A 20,738-nucleotide genomic window follows, 5' to 3' on the forward strand; every position below is an offset into this window, starting at 1 on the left:
GGAACATCCCTGCTGCCCCCGTGGCACCCATGTGCCCACAGACACCGCAGTCCCCTGGTGCTCAGCCTATGTCGGGCTCAGGGTCAGACCAGACCTCACGTCTGTTGCCAGAGTGGATGCATGAGCCTCCCACTCACTGCTCAGTGCACTGAGCTGAGGCCGATGGGTAAAAACCTCTTAGAAGTACAGTAATGTGAATTTCAGGTGTGCTCGATTGCCATCCTTTGGCATAACGCCGAGGCAGAAGAGCCGGCTCATATCAGCTCTCGTAATCAAACTTCCAAAAGGACAGGTTTCCAAAGAGAACACACTGCCAGCACTGCCATCGGCAGGAACCTCGCATTGAAACAACAGGGCTTCATTCAGCTCGCACTGATGAGCATCTCCTTTCCAAGGCAAAGATCAGCACAGTCTGCTCTTTCCACCGCTGCTCATCCAAGCACTGCCTTCCTCTGCCCCTGCCCTCGCACGAGGCTCTGAGCGCTGCTTCTCACCCAGCGCCTCCCAGCTGTGCTCACACGAAGCTCAGAACACAGCCCTGTTGTCTGGGGGTGGCCACGGCTGAGCGCCGCTGTCGCCTTCTTTGTTGGAGGTTTTGCTGCTTTGTTCACATCCCAAATCCACACCGTTTTGCGAAGTGCTTTAATTTTAACAAAACCATGTGTTCCAATGGCCAATAATCAGAAAAGCTTTTCCCATCAATGTGACGTGCAAGCTGCGGTTATGGACATGTGTGTGCTGGGACTGAAATGCTGCAGGGCTGGGGAGCACCTGGCCAGAGGGGCAGCTCGGGGCCATTGGCCTCAGCTCAGCCATTCCCAGCACCAGCAGCTTCCCAGGAGTTGGCTGGAAGGCTGTGCTGCAGAACTCTGTGCTTATCCTGGCAGTTCCAGGTGATGCTCACACTGCCACTCCAGGGAAGCGCTTCCAGCAATTAAATACCCCTCACTGCTGGGAAATAGCATCTTTCTTCAAAATTGCATTTCACTAAATTCAGCTTTCAGAAATCAGATCTTATTATGTTTTTGTCTGCAAGACTGAACATTCCCCTTACTATCAAGTATCTTTTCTATGACTAAGGACCCATAAAACATGATAAATCACCTCTTCATTTTTCTCTGCAGATGATTTAAGCACCACAAGCTTAATTTTCGTTAGGCTTGATAGATAATATTTGTTTCTCTCTTTTGAGGACTGTCTGAATCATCCTGACACGTGAACAGTGGAACACAGCGTAACGGTCTATTGAGAACCTTAGCGGTGCTGAAGAAGCACACTGTGCTATCTCTGCTCTATTTCCTCTTTCTCAGTGCTGCTGTCCTCGTCCAAACTACCATTCCTTCCATCCCCATCATGTGGGCTATCGTCCCTGCCATCCCCGCTAGCTCCATCATCCTTACCACCCCTATGACCCCTACCATCCCCACCATCCGTGCTATTGTCCTTGCCATCCCTAACATCTACATCATCCCTACTACCCTCACCACCCAGGTTATTGTCCCTACTACCTTCATCATCCCTGCCTTCCCGACCATCCCCATCATCCTCACCATCCAGGCTACTGTCCCTGCCATCCCTGCCATCCCTGCCATCCCTATCACCACTGCCCCATCACCCTCCTGTTCTGGCCCTTGGCAGCACTGGTGGGGGACAGCAGGTCTAGGGGGATGCAGGTGGCTTTGCTGGATGTGGGGTCTTCTTGCACTCTCCTGCATTGTTAAAAACTTATGTGTGATTAGAAATGACCCAAGTGTTGAATTATTATTCCTAAATTATTTATAAATGTCTAAATTGTTTAGGAATGACGAAGTATCCCGAGGCTCCTGCTGGCCCCATTGCACATCAGTGTGTTCCTCCCTCCTGAGCACTCCCATAGGAATCTCTCTGCTCCCCGCACACCATGCAGACATGTGGGGTGCCTGGAGCAGCAGCAGGCAGAGGGGGCTCTCCGGCCACAGACTACAAGCATGTTTGAGCTCATAGTTCTCCCCAGAGCCCAGAGTTATACGAGCCATTACTGCGCAGGGGACTGACAGCGAGTCTGTACTTCACTGTTCCTCATTTCTCATTTTCAAGGACTGAAATTATATTCTCAGTTACATTCAAGTGCACATAAATGATGCCACGTAATAAAGCTTACTGCTGTCATGGGAATGACTGTAGGACTGAACTGCTCCTGTAGATGCTGCTGCTTTTTGAACGTGGGAGAGGATGACTTATCTCCATCACAATTTAGAGTCATCAGGCAAATAACCTGGAGTCAAAGCAGTGCATCCAGCCTGTCTGCTGCAGCATGTGCTGCCATGCTGCTCTCTGCTGGAACGTCCCGGCAGCTCCCAGTGCCTGCATGTCTGCATGGGGCTGCAGCTGCACCCAGCTGGGAGCCCTGCTGCTTTGGGAAGCATCCCTGGGAAGGATGATGACAAGCCCTAGCATACATTGGTTTAGTGATGTTTGTTAAATTGAGGCCATCGACTCCATTTTGAGATTATAATGTAGTAATTCCTCTCATATACAGAATATTGACAATTCCAGTAGAATATATAAAAACTATGAGAAGAATTTGGTTATAAGCATAGAAGTGTCACATGTGGGAGTTGGGAAGAGGGATTTTGCCACCGGAATTTGAGGAGTCCCCACAATCCCCAGTACCCCAAAGTCCTTCAGCCAAACGCTGGCTGCACACCCGACCTCTCTATCAGTAGTGAAGTTATTACCATTTTTGCTGGTAATAACTTCATAATTTAGCAATAATACAGCAGGGGGAGGGAAGATGCTGCTCTCAGCAGCTCAGTGGCCGGAATTAATTCATTGACTGCTCCATCTGTGCAAACACCGATGGCTGTGGGCAGGCAACCAGCAGTGGCACAGGGGTGTGCAAAACCTCCACTCACTGCATTCCGGGTTGTTCCGTGCCACACTCTGCAGCACTGTGATGGAGGGCAGCAGTGCTGCCTGTGAGCAGAGCTGCAGGAGGGAAGCAGCACAAATGCAGGAGCACAGCATCAATGCAGGGGCACAGCATCAATGCAGGAGCACAGCAGCAGAGCATCACGGAGTGAGAATTTTAAGGGGAGATTTCAGCTGTGACACAGCACAGGATGAAGAGTTCTCCAGGCTCAGGGAGTGCAGATTAAGTGGTTTTTTCTCACTTACATGCTTTGTTTGTTTTCTAATTGCTTGGGTTCTGCTTTAATCTGGGCTCTATAATGGGGAAATTAAATAAAATCTCGCAGAAGATGTCTGAAAGTCTCATTGCAATGAAACAGGTTGCACAATTTACTCATTTCCAAAATAGAATTAGAAAATAAATGAACACCAGCAATGCACAAACTAAAACAACAGACAAGTAAACACGCCAGTGCAGCCCTGCTATATAATGAGCCTCTGTAAAATTACAGAAATTATTCACTATGATCTGATGCCTGTGAAAAACTACAGATTCTACTTTTATCAATCATTTTCTGGAAAGAATGTCTTTCCCACGGCAAGGATTAGCTCCTCTTTGAAGTATGTCTGGACCCTCAATGACGAGTAATGCTCTGTGGTATGTTGGTACGCTGCTCAGTTTTCTGCTATTTACTGGCTCTTAGGGATCATTACATCCAGATCACTAAAATCTGTGGAATGTTTTATGACCAGAACATAAATATACATAATACCTAAAGAACACACTCATTTTGCATGCGTGTGTCCCGTAAGGCCTTTCAGCACTGATCTATGAGCATCTTTATCTTTCACCCCTGCAACCAGCTCCAGCCTTCAGCACCCCGTAGTGGCACAGGGCTGCAGCAAACTGTGACAGAGCAGGGGATGAACATCTCACTGCAGCACCATGGAGACCCAACTGGCAGCTCAAGAGGTTCTCTATGAGTGGGATGTACTGCCTGTGCATGGCATGGCACAGCATGGTGCACTATAGAATCAAAGAATCATAGAATTGCTCAGGTTGGAAAAGACCTTAAAGATTATCAAGTCCAACCATAACCTAACCACATTTCTCTAACAGCCCACCACTAAATGTCCCTCAGCACCACATCCAGACAGTTCTTACACACATCCAGGGATGGTGACTCAACCACCTCCCTGGGGAGCCTATTCCACAACCTTTTCTGTAATGAAATTCTTCCTGATACCCAACCTAAACCTCCTCTGGTGCAACCTGAGGCCATTTCCCCTCTGTTCTGTTGCCTGCATGGCACAGCATGACACAGCATAGTACAGGATGGCACAGTATGATATAGCATGGCACAGCATGACACAGTACGGCACAGCATGGCACGGTATGGCACAGCATGGCTCAGTATGGCACAGCATGGCTCAGTATGGCACAGTATGGCACAGCATTGCACAGCATGACACAGTAAGGCTCAGTATGGCACAGTACGGTACAGCATGGCGCAATATGACAGAACATGGCTCTGCATGGCACAGCATGGGGCAGCAGGAGCTCACTTCCCACTCAGCACCCACACCCTCGCAGTTTGGCAGCTCCATGTTTTCCCAGAGCCCGCCTTTCAATATCTGACTTTTCCCCCACGTGTGCTGGTTTACTAAGATTTCCTAATATTTTCTGCCATTTAAAAAAACTCCAAAATTTCCAAAATACTCATGATAAAAACCTGTTGATCTGTGGCAAAGGCTACAGGCAGTGCTGGGGCATGGGATGGCTGTGCTGCACAGAGCCTCTGTGCACAGCTCCAGCCCTGGGCTCACATGCAGGAGCACACGTTGGGCTGACCCGCACAGAGCTCACTGATGGAGATGCTGCAAAACACAAGAATTGATTTCTCTCTGCAGCCAGAGTGATTTATTGCTTTGCTTTCCTAATCTGCATATTGATTTCATTATCTTGCGTAGTATCTAGAAATCACCAACATGACACAAGAAATAGATTATTGTTTTATGGCTTGGACACAATAATTCGTTTGTATGACAAATATAAAGAAAAATTAAAATGTGCTTATGAGGGTTATTAAAACCAGCGATGAACTCCATTTGCCACTAATTGAGAATCTATACGACTCTTCACTTCGCAGGCAGCAGATCAGCAGCATCTGGAGCACCCCTCATTGACAAACGGCTCTGCCTTCCAAAAACTGTAGCCCAGGCATCTGCATGAAGACTTCTTGTAAGAAGGCCACCATTCCCCATTCTTTCCCTCTCTTGTTCTTTCAGTGATAGAAAAGACGAAGAAATGTGGGATGGAATGACAAAGCACAACCATAGCATGGAGAAAAAGAAGTGAAAGTGAAAGCAAAAGTGGAAGTCAAGGAGGTCGCAGCATTACCACACCACACGTATGGCAATTCTAGGGGTCATGGGTCAGGTTGTTTCGAATATTTCAATATTTCAATTCATTTTGCTGCCCAAACATGCCCTTAATTTTGTCAGCATCTGTAATTACTTGTATCCACACACACCCTCCATCTCTCCAGTGAACACGTGCGCAATTTGCATCCTCAGACCTGCCAACAAAATTTGTACCATCCTCTAAACACCTCCTCTAAACACCTCCAAATGCCATCTCTAAAACACCATATTTAAACAACAACAGCAACAACAACAAAGCCCTCCCCTACGACGCCATTGCTGTGGTTGAACATATTGTACCATAGTCTCTACCATAAGTAAAGGTAGTTGTGCTTTTTACAGTTTGAAATCATTTGCCAACATGCAGAACAAAGCTCCACTTTTTGTTCGGAACGCAGACTGGAATTGCCACTCGAGAAATATTACTGTGCTCTGCTCAGCTTTGCCACAGACAAAAACTGGGATGCAGACCCTCCCCCAACCCAAGGCATGAGATTGTTTTTCCTGCCACGGAGGGGGACAGAACAGGGCCATGCACTGAGCCCCATGTCTGGCAGCTTACAGAGCCCCCAATGGATGACTTTAAGATGATTAACACGGATATTTAACCCGCAGACCAAATAATATAAGAAGCAGATAGGAGCCTGTTCTGGCATGGCGCAGAACTCTGCTTATGGAGCAATCAGTCACCAACTGGGAAGAGGAAGAATATCCTTCTGTGGGCACTGATGTGATTAGATCCCAGCAGCGGCTGATTGAGGAGCGCTGCACACAGCTCCCCACCTCCCCTTCCTGAGCTCGCTTTGCCGTGGGTGCGGATGCAGCACGGGCACTGGCTCTGATAGAACTGATTTTGGTGGGCAGGGGAGAAAAATGGCTATTTCTCGATTCATCATGAATTTTCATCCGAGGTCAATGCAAAAGTGTGAGGAAAAAAACCCAAACATAGCACTTCTCAAAGCCTTTAAAGTTCAACGTCCACCCATGTTCTTCAAAGCTGGAGAGTAAAAGACCTCCAAAAAACTCTCTCCGACCGCATCCGTACACCCAGAGTGGGCCCAAATGGGACCGTGAGGTGATCAAGGACACCGATGCCTCTCCCACCCCCAGCACCCAGCAGCCAGCACCCAGCTCCATGGGCAGAAGGGGGGGCAGCCCCAGCCTCACCTTGGGACCCGCTGATGGCCTTTGGCAGTTCCAATGCTGAGAGCGCTCTGAGCGCCGAGCGTGACAGCTCTCTTTTTTCCAGGTAAATCGAAGGATCTTCATCTCTTACCCGCAGTTATTTTGTCATGCAACCATTTTTCCATCAATGAAGAAGCAGGTTCTCTGCAGATAATCATTCTTCAATTTCTGATGCCATAGATTTTCCCTATTTTTGGTGACTCATATTGTTCTCTCGGTAAATGTGGAGAGAAGGGAAAGGACAGCGCTTGTTCTCTCTGCAGCCCTTTCATCACTCTCCTACATTTTTTCATTACTGTACTCAATTTATCACTGAGAAAATACAGAAATAGAAAAGCTATATTCTTTGCCTTGAGATGGATTTGTTATCAGCGGTTCGATGCTTTGTAAAGCAGAAGAAATGTAGAAAATAAAGTAGCTATTTCTGTTAATTGATTTGCAAAAACGTAGTTTCAAATCAGAAAAACCTGACCGCACCAAAAAGTCCCACGACCTTTTCTTTTTCTTTTGCAGCTCTCCACCTCTCTCCCCTGGCAGAAGGATGCTGCAGGGCATGGGGCACTGGGGCACTGAGTCCCCTGTTGGTGGCAGCCCTGCATGCTGAGCATCGGGCTGAAGCCAGCAGGTGGGTTTCCAGGCAGCCCAGTGCCGGGTCCCGACAGCTCCATGTGCTGTTGCATGCATGGAGCAGAGCAGCTGGAAACTGCATGGGAAACCCAAACGATGAGAAAAGAGAAAACAGCATTTCTGTAAGCGGGTGGTTCCTGGAAGGATCCACTGTGTGCCTGGGGTGGTGCGGGTGGGGGCTTCGTGCTGCTCTGCACATGCAAAATTCTATCAGGGTGTGGAGAGAAAAGGGATAATTTGGGGAATTCCTCCCATGCAGGTGGGCATGGCTCAGCCCCCACCTGCTGCTCTGACCTTGTACCGCTGCTGGGGGCCCCAGGCGGATGCGTGAAAAGCAGCAAAAAGAGAAAAAAAGCAAAAATCCATGGCTAAAACTGAAGGTTTCCCAGCTGGTGACTGATTGCGAGCCAAGTAAAAGGTCTGAACCACAAACAACATTCCATTTTAGCTGCTTTGTTTAAGCTAAATTAGCACACACTGATAGAAAAGTACTCTGAGAAATCAGGGATCCTTTCCGTGCATCAGTAAGTAGATGATGCATTTAATGATTTCACAGGCAAATGACACTCAATTTCCTTTCCATTCTGACTCTGGGAGGGTCTCCTTGCTGCCCCCATCCCCCACTCCCCTACGCTCTGCCTGGTGCTGTGACCTGCAGTGCATGGATGTAGGGCCATCAGCCAGGACCTGCAGTGTGCTGCAGGCAGTGCAGGAGATCGGTGCTGCTGTACCCAACTCACATGTAGATTAGGCACAAGGTCATTCCTGAAGATCCTTTCTGGTGCAGTGAACTCAAACATGTAGTACATCCGTACCTGGATGATAACGTGGTATTAATGGTGCATCGTTACAGAAAATAGGAACACCAAAAGGAGAAACACGGATAAGTCTGAAAAGAGTAAAGGTGAAAATTTTGCAGCTGTTAGCCTAGCTCAAAAACAGACTGCCCCAGCATCAGTGCTGCATGCCAGCTCTTGGGAATGGTATTTGAAGAAGAAAGGAGCGACGGGTGGAACAGCACAAACATTCCAATCCAAATACATCAGCATCAAACAGTGCAAACACCTCAGGAACGGCCGTGTGCATGTCCTGCACTCCCTGCATGGAGCTGAGGCAGGGTGGGCCAGCCCTGGGAGCCAAGGGGGGGCTGCAGCCATCACACACAGTGCTGCACCACCAGAAAGTGCCCCCCGACGTCCTACAGCGCCTGGAAGGCACCCAGCTTTGTGCTATTTCCAAGGGAGACGCTGGGTGTGTGCAGAGCAGGGGCATGCAGCTCCACCTGCCCACATCTGTGCCACCCACCTTCCTTCAAAAGGAGCAGAGAAGGGGCACGAAGCAGGCACAGCCCTGCTGCTCCCAGCCACACACCGCCCATCCGTGAGCACACGATGCTCACACGTGATGGAGTGCTGTGCATTTGGGTGTTCCAGGGCTGGGGGCTGCCACCATCACTTTCAGTTTTAATTAACAATTATTTTCAACGAGATTCTTCCAGCTGCCAAAAGGCACTTTGTGATATAGGAACCCCATGGCAGCACGTTGCCATCAGTGGGCGTTTCTGCCAGGATGAGCTGGGTATTTGCACTGCAAGGCTGGAGGATTTGCTCTGCTCTGTTTTTGTTATTTCCACTGCTCGGCAGTGGAGGTTATTAAGAATATCCTGTAAAATATTAGTTTTGGGACTCCATTTAATGAATTTCTCCATGCTGGAAATAGATTAAAGACACACAGAGCAGAAGCACATCACCAGTTGAGGCCTCTGTGGCTGTACGACTGCAGAGCAGCCAGGATGATAACTTTACAAAATTGTGAATCAGGGATTTTTTTACTTGGGATTTAAGTTTTTCTAATCATTTAGAAGAGACTATGAGATCACGGCTAAAGCAAAAGACATAAATGTCAGAAGCAGGCTGTGCACAGTGATGGTCCCCACAAGATCTCAAGGATGCCAGCAATGCACACAGGTGTTTCCCATCATCCTGGGCCATGGAAGAAGAGGGGAGGGCAGGAACTGCAAGCCAACCTTTTGCAGGGACAAAACATCACCATTTTGCCTGTTTCAATTGTGTTCTGTGTCAGCTCATCACCATCCCCATACGTCACTGTGAGGAAGAAGACAGCTATCTCTCTGGTTATTCCAGAACCATACAATCATTCAGGCTGGAAAAACTCTCTGAGATTCCCAGCCCCCCCTGCCCACCCCCTTTCATCCCCCAGTGCCACATCTCTATGGCTCTGAACACCTCCAGAGATGTGACTCCCCATCAGTAGCTCAAAGAAAGTTGTTTTGAAAGGACAGCTGGAAAGCTGAAGGCATGAGACACTGATTTCTAAGGAGCTATTCTCATTGTCAGTTCTCACACGTACAAACAAGAGGGGGTACAACTGTTTACAAGGGTAGATAGTGATAGGACAAGGGGGAATGGTTTTAAAGTGAGACAGGGCAGGTTTAGGTTGGATATGAGGAAGAAGTTTTCACCCAGAAGGTGGTGAGGCACTGTTCACAGGTTGCCCAAGGAGGCTGTGGATGCCCCATCCCTGCAGGCATTCAAGGCCAGGCTGGATGTGGCTCTGGGCAGCCTGGGCTGCTGGTTGGTGACCTGCACACAGCAGGGGGTTGGAACTGGATGAGCAGTGTGCTCCTTTGCAACCCAGGCCATTCTATGGTTCTATGATTCCATATAATTCAGGGAACACCATCCCTAAAAGACCCACAGGGTCGTACCTTGTGATAAGAAAATAACACACGTGATCCCGCTGAGATGATGGTATTTAAATTTTAACACTGATTTGAGTTGGGTCTGGATTTTATCAGCTGCTTTAGAGCTGCGTTACCCCTGGCAAAAAGGACTGCACACCTGTGGGTGAACCGTTCTGGCTTCACCATCCTCGTGTGATGCCCCACTTAGTTCTTACTTTCCATCTCTCTAATTCAGGCCATCAGACACCCCTATTTGTTTCACCAATATTTCCTGCAGTCTATCACGTACAGAAATGTAATATTTATAAATCATTTCTGCTTTTTCAGTCCCAGTGAGAAAAAAGCATTTCTGTCTAAGCAAGTCATACAGCCATCAGTGTCTTGCAACCAGCAGCCCTCCAAAGAACAGCGTGTATGAGTGGAGAGGCAGCAGCCCAAGCTGTGGCTGCTATCACACATGTAGATTTTGGAATACCTATGGCCAAAATGCTTTCACATGCTGAACTCATGGCCATAAAGAAACAACTCCTTTATTGTATCATGGAACTATTGCATTCATTAACTTTTTCTTTCCCCTTTTCTTTAATCCACCCTCCTCCTCCCAAGGGTCTATTTTACATAACAAAGGAAATCTGCCAACATTTAAGGAATTTTTCCCATTTTCCCTAACAGATGACAGAAAGGGAATTAATATTATATTTCAAATGCAAAGTGGAGGTCATTAAAATTTCAGCCTAAGGAAAATAAGAACATTTCTGAATCCCAAAGACCACAAACCAGTGATCTGCTAGGGACAACGCAATAACTGTTACTCTTCGCTGTCCATCTCAAAGCTTTAGAGATAAGCCAACATTTAACTGTTTATTTTGTCCCTCTGTAATGTCTAGCAGTGCTGGCCCGAGGTAGGTCTGAAAATCACAGGATTATCAATGCACCAATTCCTAAAGTGCTCTATAATCCATTCTAAACTCAAATTCAAGTCCACATCTCTCCTCCGAGGTTTTGTTTTTTCCTTTTTTCTTTTCAGTGAACACCTTAAGCCAGAGACATAACTTCAAAACATCACATGCATGCCAAAAATTGGCAGGAAATGAACAGATTTCATACGTGCATCTCCTGAAGCACAGGGGTCAGCATTTCCTCGTGGGATGAGGCTATTCTGTTTGCAAACCCCCGAAGCCTTGGTCTGAACAGTTGGAGTGAAGGCCCTGGAAGGGCTGATTCTATGATTCTATAAGGAGCAGGACAGGAGCCAGAGTCACACTATGGGACTGTGTTAAGAATCAAAGTTATGCAGTTTTCATTTCACCTTCTTATATGGTGCTGTAATACATCTTGTACCGTTCATTATCATTGTTACTTGATTATAAATTATAATGTACAAGAAGTGCAGCCCCAGTAATTTAAGTCATACAGTTTCCATTACACGGTTTCTTTAAGGAAACTCTTCAGAACATTTCCATGAAGGATTTGTTCCTATAAATGAGCAGTTAGTGCCATACGACTTGTTCTTTGAAGGGAACACACCACTTAGTCACGCAGGATAAAGGGAGATACAATCCTCAGGCATTATCTGATGGAAGCCTCAGTGTGAACATAACGTCCTTTAAAAATTAAACAGTTTTACTCAAGTGCTGAAGGATGGAGATGTGAACCACAACTGCAGGGCACAGTATGAATGTTGGCTTCGTAACCACTGTTGGATGTATTGGATGGAATTAAACATCACAGAAGGAGAGCAACACACACTTCTACAGCTCCAGATGGGGCCGTGGTTACCTCCCCACTCTTCCCCCTCTTTGCTCCTATTGGCACCTTCCCCATCCCCACGGTGTCACTGCCCAGCAGATGTGAGATGGAAGTCCACTTGGTACCTCACCCCAAAGTGGGGCTTATTTCAGTGGCTCCTCCATGGCTCCTTTCACTGAGAACACCCTTATCTGAGTGAATAAAAAGCCACTCACCAGACTCGTGGTGGAGAGGGATGGTGAGACACGGTGTAGTGGGGACTGCTGGCAAGTGGCCTGAATGACCTTGGAGGTCTTTTCTATCCGTGGTGATGCTATGAAACTCACTGCTGTGTGGGACAGGGGGCTCTGCTGCCCTCCAGGTGCACTGTGTGATGCTCCAGGAAGTTGAAAAATCAAGCATCTGAGAAATTACTGCAAGAACGGCATTTTCAGGACTGTTTGCTTCAGAGGAGGCTCTGATTTTGCTAATTGCCTCAAGGTGGGATTCAATTTACTGTTTGCTGCTAACTGCATTCTAATTTAGCTTATCCTAGTGGGCAGGTAGCATTGGATTATGGCAATATTTGGGGCTCACGGAGCCATTCTCCTGCAATTCTCCCTACCCTTTTTTGGGACGATTGCTGCCTTGCACCTGGACATGCTGGTCTTTGGCATAACCACATCAGCAAACCAGCCCCAGTGGGGCAGGGAGGGGACCCTCACCCTCTGCTCTACCCTCAGACCCCCCCCCCCCCCCACAGTGCTGCACCCTGCAGCCCCCAGCACAGAGACATGGGGTGCTTAACAGGACAGCCAGCATGGGCTGCTGGCCCCAGCTGGGTGATGCTGCTGAATCTGCATGGAGAGGAGCAGCAGCTGCCCAGCCATCATGGGATGGGTTCAGCTCATGAATGGGACAACCGATTGAAGTGCTAACAAACACACGCTCGGAACTTATAGTTAAGAGATTCCAAAGTAGACCGTGCTTTCAGTAACTGCTGGACCGTTTTTTGCATCTCGTTAATGACAGTATAATTATGGCTTCATACACCACATGCAGGCACTTTCCAGATGAGCCATGCAGTGACTTGATTACAGTGGGTCGTTAGGAATGGGGCCTTCTGGCTGTGATTCTGCACCTGAGGGCTCCTTTGTTGCCCAAAGGCTGAGATGTGCTGCATCTCAGGTCATGTCAGCTCTGCTCCTGCTGGCCCACAGCTCTCTGACACTTGAAAGCTGCCAAGTTTTCTTTACATCCTTATGAAAGCCATACAATGAAAGACAAACTTTTTCAAACAAAGATTTTCCAGGCAGGAAACGTTCAAGCTCTGTCCTTGAGAGCTTTCTTTCACATTACTATTCCGTATTACAGCGGGATCCTGTGATTCTGCTTTCAGCTGTTTTCAGCCCTACCCAGAATGTTTCCTAAATCCACACCACGAGCTCTTTTTAAAGACATGCATTTGATTTTGCTCCTTCCAAGTGGTGATTTTGCTGCTTGAGAACATCAGCTATCGTCATCATCCTCTTTCCCTCGCCTAAGCTACAAAACCCAAACTAAGCTGCAGAGGATACAAAAAGGAAAGCACCGTATCAGAAGGATGTGCTTTTACAAATCCCTCCCCATGCTTGTTCATTCCCGGTAATTCTCTCACGGCCACAAATCCAACAAACTCCCAGCACTAAATATTCCTTCCCCTTGAGTTCTGAGCTCACAAAAGCACGCAGAGATGCTCACCAAAGAAGCTCAAAGGGAAGAATCGCACCCGCACCAACTGGAGGTGGGAACTGAAGAGCTCATTCCCAACTCCTATTTCCAGTTTAACTGGACCATCACACAACGCAGGGAGCTCCTGCCTTGGCTCAGTGGGAGATGTACCAACACACACACAGCCAGGGGCAGTCCTCTGTGCACTGCTCAGGAGGGATGGCAATTCTCTTAATCCTAATGAGCTCTTATGACTTGGAATAGACCAAGCAGCCTGGATATGAACGTACCAAGACCAGGACGGTGAATACATGCACTTTTTCAGGACCGAGCTTTTGCAACTACAATCTAAATACCTGCAGACACAGCCTATGTAATTAACCGGAAAAGTTTCCCATCCTTATTTTACACTTTGGGGCTGTGTATGGATTGAGGGCCCTACGAATTCCAGCAAGCAGCTGCAGGTTTTCCAGTGCAGTCCATGGCTGCTTCTGAGGCAGAGACTTCTCCTCCCAGACCGAGCGCTTGGTGGCTCTGGCAGAATCCACAGTGGCTGAAGTTCTTACACTCCATATGTTCCACTCTTTATCTGCTTTTTCTCATGAGATCTTTCCACCCTCTCCTGCTGATGGGCTCCTGTTAGTGGAGGAAGCACATTTCTGCTATGGATCACTTAGGCAGCTTTAAGAAATACTCTGGCAACGCCACGAGGGCGTCAGCTTTGTCAAACAGAGTAGGCTCCAATGGGCAGAAGACCCCATCTCAATCTCAGCAGAGCAGAAGATAAGGATTTTCTAAACTGTCTGGACTCACCTAAGGAAAACAAGAGCTTTTGCAGCTCCCAGGCTGCACTTCACTAAGTATTCAGGTGAAACCCTTTTTTGCAAGACAAAACCAAATAATTCTAGTTGTAACCTCCATCAGGTGGGATAATTTCCACATCTGTTCAACTTTCTGTCTTTGTTAACAATGCTCCAAGGAAAAATTTAAGTTTAAAGCTCAGGATGCCTTATTTTCTCCTGTCAAGAGACTGAAATTACAGAAGCAGAAATAATGGGAAATGCAATGAAAAAAGAGTCAGGTAAATCACAGTAATCACAGTGATCACAGTGACAGGCAGCAGAGAGCTCAATAAAATATTACACTGTTTACTCAGGGCACAGACTACCAAAACTGCTTGGGGTGCTTCAGTGATGGTAATGAATAACAAAATAATTAGCAGCTCAGTTGTGTCAGGGCAGCCACTGCCTTTAGTTGAAATAACAGGGCTGCATTTGGACAAGGGATGGCAGAACCATAGGAATGGCCATCAGACACACATACATAGAGGGAACCAAACCCTTGGAAGTGTTCTCAGCCAGGTTTGGGGTGTGGGTGCTGCTGCGTGGGGTCAGAGGTTGAACTGCACGGCCCTTGTGGGTCCCTTCCAAATTGGGGAACTCTGCGATTCAGTCACAAAAAGGCTTGCCAGGCAGTTTTCATTCTCATCATCCACTTCAGATGTTCTTATGCAAAGCCATGGATGTGCCTGCTATTTGCTGCAATGCTGATAAGCCCCAGAGGACACCCACCGAGGAGCTGCCACAGCCACGGGCTCACTTTGATACGTTCTCTTTCTGAATTTGCCTTCTTTCCAAAACCCCTTTTTTTAATCTTTCTTTCAAAAGGGTTCATCGTTCTTTTGACAACTGGAGTGCACACAGCTCTGCCAGCTGGCTGCATTTGTTACCTTGTGTTTGTAGGGTGGGAGCTCACCGGGACAAAGCTTCGGGCAGCACTAAGAGAGGCTTCATTTTTTCCTCATCCTTCCCCCATTCCTCCCTTATTTTCCCTCCCTCCTTTCTGCTTCTGGCACCGCTGCACAGCGCGAGGAGCTGCTGAAAGTCACCTCGGGCTCTTCCATCGGACTCCCACAGGTCACAAAAAAGCTCATTCAGCTTAATTCAAATGTATCAGAACTAATATACTTTGGACCAGAGAGCAAATGATTATTTTGTGTTGATTACCCTTTGCTTGCAGATTTCAGAAGATGGAAATTTCAGGCTCATAATGGAAATTCAGCTGCAGCCGTGACCATAAAGCAGCTCCAGCATGTGGAATTACGAGTTGCAGACCGGCAGAGCCCCGTTCTATTTCAGATGAAATATTCCAGACTTACATCCCAGTAAATGAGATCACCTGCTAGTGCAAACACTTCCCATGATTTAAGGCTTTTAAAGAGGGCAGAAAGCCATACACAGACATCTTACACAGAACGAGCCCCGACAGCTACCGATGTGGAAGGAATCCAGTGAATGGATGAGAAGAACAAGCCCTGGAGGGAGCATCCTGCACTGCTTGCTGCCATCAGCCCTGCAAGGGGACGAGGGACCTCAGCTCCATATGGGGCCAGCTCCCCCATCCTACTCTCCCAGCCCTTTGCTCTGTGTGCTGGGCAGGGATGAGTCCTGAACAGCGGTTGGCAGTCGTGAGTTAATCTTCTACCAAGAGCTGACATCCTGCTCGAGTGCTGGCAATTTCAAAGAGTAACGTGTTGTCAGTTTTAGCTGGAGAGTGGTTGCTATGTGAGTTTAGAAGTCTTTTGCATATTTATTTTGTCCCACTTTAAATAAATTTGGGTAAGATTTATCTCGTTAACTTCAAATGCAAGTCCCTCTTGGCCCGACTGAAGAAACAAATTAGACTTTGCAAACATTGCGAAGACTAAATCAATACATTAATATTTAGGGGACATTAAAGAGGTTTATTAAGCAGAAAAAAAAGGCCTTGAGTATTACTTTGGAAATATTACACACTCTTAAATTTAAAATATAGGTTGTGGTTTCCAACCAGATCTGTAAATTGCACTTAGGGAGACAGCTGAGATGTCTGCGTGCCCGGTGTGTGCAGTGGGCATGGATGCCACAGATGGCAGGATGTGCCAGGAGCAGCACCTGGCTGGGGCTCACCTTGCATCTCCCACCCACCTGAGCCCTCCCTGATGGCTGCACTGTGAGCCACGCATTGCCTCCCCCAAAGGTCAGCTCTGTGCACAGGCAGAACTAAAGAACTAAATCATTAATACATAAGGGTGAGAGGTATTTCAGTTTTTGACTTCAATCTGGCAAACAGCTGAGAGTGACATCATCCCTGCATGTGGCAGGGGGTTGGAGATTCATGATCCTTGAGGTCCCTTCCAACCCTGGCCATTCCGTGATTCTGTGATCCGCAGCTCACGGCTCTGCAGATCAAGCACCTGGATCTGATGTAGATTATGCTGATTACAAACTCCAACCTTCTAAACTTTTAATTAATTATTTTGTAATTCTCACTTCTATTTAACAAGGTCACCGAAATAAAGGAAATCAGATTATCTTCCTCCCTTTCATCTAGGTTTCCTTTCTCTGATGTAAATGGGGCTAAAACATGTTAGGATTTTTCTTCTTTTTTTTAATCAATTAATTCAGTTTGTTTTCTTGGTACAAAATACTTCACCCACGCACTCAGTAGCAGTGACCACAGCTTGACTTATTATTTCCTTATAGCCCTGAGCGGGGGCTGGAGAGGTGGAATTCCCCCATCAGGCTCTGCTGGAGGACGGCTCACCCGTCCCACTGGGCAGGCATGGGGCAGCAGCTGCTTCCCTGCAGCCCACAGCCATTGAGCACATCCCAGGGCACAGTACTGTGTGCACGAGATCCGTGGTTTAATCTGCGAGTGCACAGCATTTGGGGTAATACAGCCAAAGCCGTGCTTGGGGATGCTCCTGTCATGAGCCAGAAAATAGATCAAATCAGGAGGGGAGTAATGGAGGCATGATGAACTTGTTGAACACTGGAGCCAACAACAAAACAGGAGCCATGCCCGCACTTAGCCAGGTTATGGCCATTTTGCAGCTTGGACCACTTTGTCTTTCTGTGTTTTACTGATGGAAATCAAGGCACTTTAGATTGCCCACTAAAATGTATGCATTCTCTGAAATACTTGGATAAATGGGATTGGAAATTGTCAGCCCAAGGAGCAGAGCAGAGGATATTCAAAACGAAACCTACTGCATCTGTGCGTGTAAAGATCTAACAAAACAAAAAGAGAGAGAGAGAGACTGAGTTGGACGGACACAGCTTTTGAAGTGGGGGTTTCACAGCAAACAATTTTACAGTCTGCAGTTTAACCTATTATGATCAGACCTAAGTATTGTCCATTCAATTTACGACCCCTGGCTCCTCCACTTCTGTTGTTTTCAGCAGGAAAAGGTCTTCTTTCAGTGTTATTCGATGGAATGCAGTCTGTAGGGCAGGGGAGTGATAAAGAGCTGTGCTGTTGCCTTTACATTTTCCTCCGCTCGTTCTATTTCATGTGCTGCTCCCAAGCTGCTGCTGATCACTCATTCACAGCACAGATGGGAACCCAGCCCTTTGATGGAATGATTCCACTTTGGCTAAAGATCTGCTTTGCCCTTCATTTATTTTTCCCCAATAGCAGAAGTCACTTCTAATCTTTCAATACAAAATCATTGTATTAAAAGGAAACATAAAACCACCTCCATGAAATGTTAAGATGTCATCCCCATGAACCCCGTGCTGCAGGAAAGCACGCGCAAGCTGCAGCGCCAATTAGCTGTTTGATGTTCCCTTTACAGCCTGTTACTTTCAGGCAGCCCTGTCTCCATCTCCCAGGATACATAAATCCTCCACCTGTGCCCTCCAAGCCCGGCACATGGCGGTGAGGCATGGGCATAGAGCAGCACGAGGGGAAGGGCTCAGAGCTGGGCAGCCCCACGCTCAGCCTGTGATGCCCCACATGGGGATCCCATGATGACAGCCCACCTGCCAGGTGTGCACAGCAAAACCCTCCCTGCACAGCTGGTAACTGTTAATACTGTTGGCAATATGTACTTCAAAATAGGAGTTAGATAGAAAAAAGATCACAGAAAACAGAAATAATCTTGGATAAATGCAGTATACATACCACCAAAACAATAACTGATGCTGTCACTGCTTCTTCCCTTCAGCCTCCCAGCCCAGCTGTGTGCCAGTGCCCCTCAGCCCCCAGGAGCAGCACACACACAGCTCTGCACACTCAGGAGTCTCTGGGGAACTCTGTGGGGACCACACAGCGATGGCGTTCTGGTGGCACTGAGATTTTTCATGCAACAAACGCCCTCAGAGCCAACAAAGTCCAGCTGACACGCACAGCACCCCGCTCTGGAGGTCCGGCGGTTAAGAACAATTAGCCAGAGAAGCATTAGGTACCCATCATTTGTACGTGTGCCATGTGGATTAATAGAGATTGCCATTTCAATTCCTCTGTTTTATATTCATTGCTTTATCACTCATAAAAATGCAAAAGAAAATGTTAATGATGATTACACCAAAGACTAATAAATTAAAGCCTTAGGTTATACTTTGCATTTCTGAAGATATAAATGCAATCGCTTAATAATTATGCATATTTTAACTATTGAGTTATTATTTCTCTATATTCCCGTAGTTAGCCTAATTAATTTTAAGCTCCTGTTTATATGTTTTATAAATGCAATTAATTTCCAACTATTTTCTTAGCCCCTCATGCGAGGGCATTAAGTATCATGCAGACAATCAGAAGGAAGGATTGCTCGCCCTGGAACAACACAATCAATATTACCTCCACGCGTAAAGCTGGCAGCCCAGCTCGAAACAGAAAACCACCTTGTGAAAATAAATGGACTTTTCTAATTAACAACAGGCAATACTTCCATGAGGAAGCTGTGGTGCAGATGAGAGGAAAGCTACAGATTGGTACAGCAAAATCAGCCTTCCTTTGTCTTGACTTCTTTAGTCCAATGTTTGTTATTGCACTGTGCTGTTTTTACAGTGCATCCCCAACAACCATCTGCAATTAGCTTAAACACGTACCTTGCACAGTTAGGTGCACCTGCATCGTTCTGGGAGTGTGCTGGGTTTGCACAGAACAGGTGTAGGGACCGTCATCTGTCACATCCACGTCCTGGATCTGCAGGCTGTACTCTCTCCTGTTTGCTGTCGCGATGGAAACTCGAGGGTCCACCGACCACTTGTCACTGCCAGCAAAAATAATGCTCGAGCGGTTCAGCCACGCGCCCTTGGAAGCTCCATCTTCCAAGTAACACCTGGGGGGGAAAGGGAAACCGTAGGTGTGAAAACTCGGACTTCCTGAATACGATTAACTTGCTATTGATTTTTAGATTGAAAACAGCTGCAACGTCTCAGAGTTGAACCTCAAGACATATGGGGCATTTGTTAATTCACAAACTGTTCTAAAACTAAGAGCCCGTGAAAACACAGCACAGTTCCATGAAATATGTTTAGAACATTAGTGGCACAGTACTGACACAAGTAGGTGCGATTTGTCCACGTTACCTTGGGTTTTGTGCAATAATCACTCATAAGAAGAGTTACCACCAAGGCTGCTTTTCAGGGCAAAGTCCCTCTGATCAGGGGCAGTGACACCAGTGCCCTACAACCACATGCACCCCAGACAGATTCCTCTCTTTCTAAATCATAGTTCATGAATATTCCTCCAGAGACTGAAAATACATCCGCCTGAGGAGTGAGGCAGCACTCCTGCCCAATGCACCAGGCTCTGAACACAGCACTGGAGCTGCAGGCGGCACGCAGCAGTGCAGGTATTGCCAGCTGCCCAAAAGCAATCAGCTGGAAAACACGGAGAACGAGGCGTGCTGGGAAACCTCATCTGTAGTCTGCTCTACCATCTCCAGATTCAAAAACGAGTTGGAGTATTAAAGGTCAGTATTAATTGAAAATCTTTTCTGTAGATACGCAACCAAGAAAACCCACCAACCCAACAGCTGGGTGTAACGGCAGCATAACCTTCCACCAAGGCAATTAGGCACTGCAGTTGTCAGTATTTTGCGCTCCGCATTAGAAAATGTTTGTAATTTTCTCCAAAATAGATCATACCATCTATCATCTCACGTCGCTCTCTTGCACACCTGGATGAGCAGAAATGCTCTTTCAGGGATGCCCCTGAATGTCACTGACCAGTCCTGAGGGCAGCACTGCACCCAGGGCAGCTCCTTTGGCTTTGTGCAGAAGGAGCCACTGAAGAATTGTGGCAGCAGGTCCCAGCACCTGGCTTGAGCACAACCACTGAGCCCAAGGATGCAGGAAATAAAGCTCACACCATCCCCTGGGCGTGGGGCTGAGGTGCCCTGCTGTGAGCTGTGGCGGTGCAGCGATATGGAGCCCAACAGCTTTGGGCTCTTCTGTTTGAAATTAAGGATCTCAGGGACAGGTGGGAGAGCAGGGGACAAGAAGGGCACTGATGGCTATTCCTCAGCCCCATGCACGTTGTGGCTGTTCCTTAGCCGCTGCTTGGACAGTGCCACTATCATAGAATCACAGAATTACTGCGGTTGGAGAAGCCCTCTCAAACCCCTGACCCCACCCCTGCTGCCCACATCCCTTCATGCCACATCCCCATGGTTCTGCAACACCCCAGGGACGGTGACCCC

The 20,738-nt window shown here is 47.4% G+C and overlaps 1 protein-coding gene across 1 annotated transcript in view; it reads right to left on the bottom strand.

The window, feature by feature from the left end:
- NEGR1 (neuronal growth regulator 1) overlaps positions 1–20,738 on the bottom strand; it is a 174,548-nt gene that overhangs the window by 71,852 nt on the left and 81,958 nt on the right. The window contains exon 2 of the mRNA XM_031604360.2: positions 19,141–19,373. Coding sequence (XP_031460220.2) covers positions 19,141–19,373 — 233 coding nt within the window. The remainder of the gene's footprint in view (positions 1–19,140; positions 19,374–20,738) is intronic.

This window comes from Phasianus colchicus, chromosome 9, assembly GCF_987193195.1.
Source record: "Phasianus colchicus chromosome 9, bPhaCol1.hap1.1, whole genome shotgun sequence".
Taxonomy (NCBI): Eukaryota; Metazoa; Chordata; class Aves; order Galliformes; family Phasianidae; genus Phasianus; species Phasianus colchicus.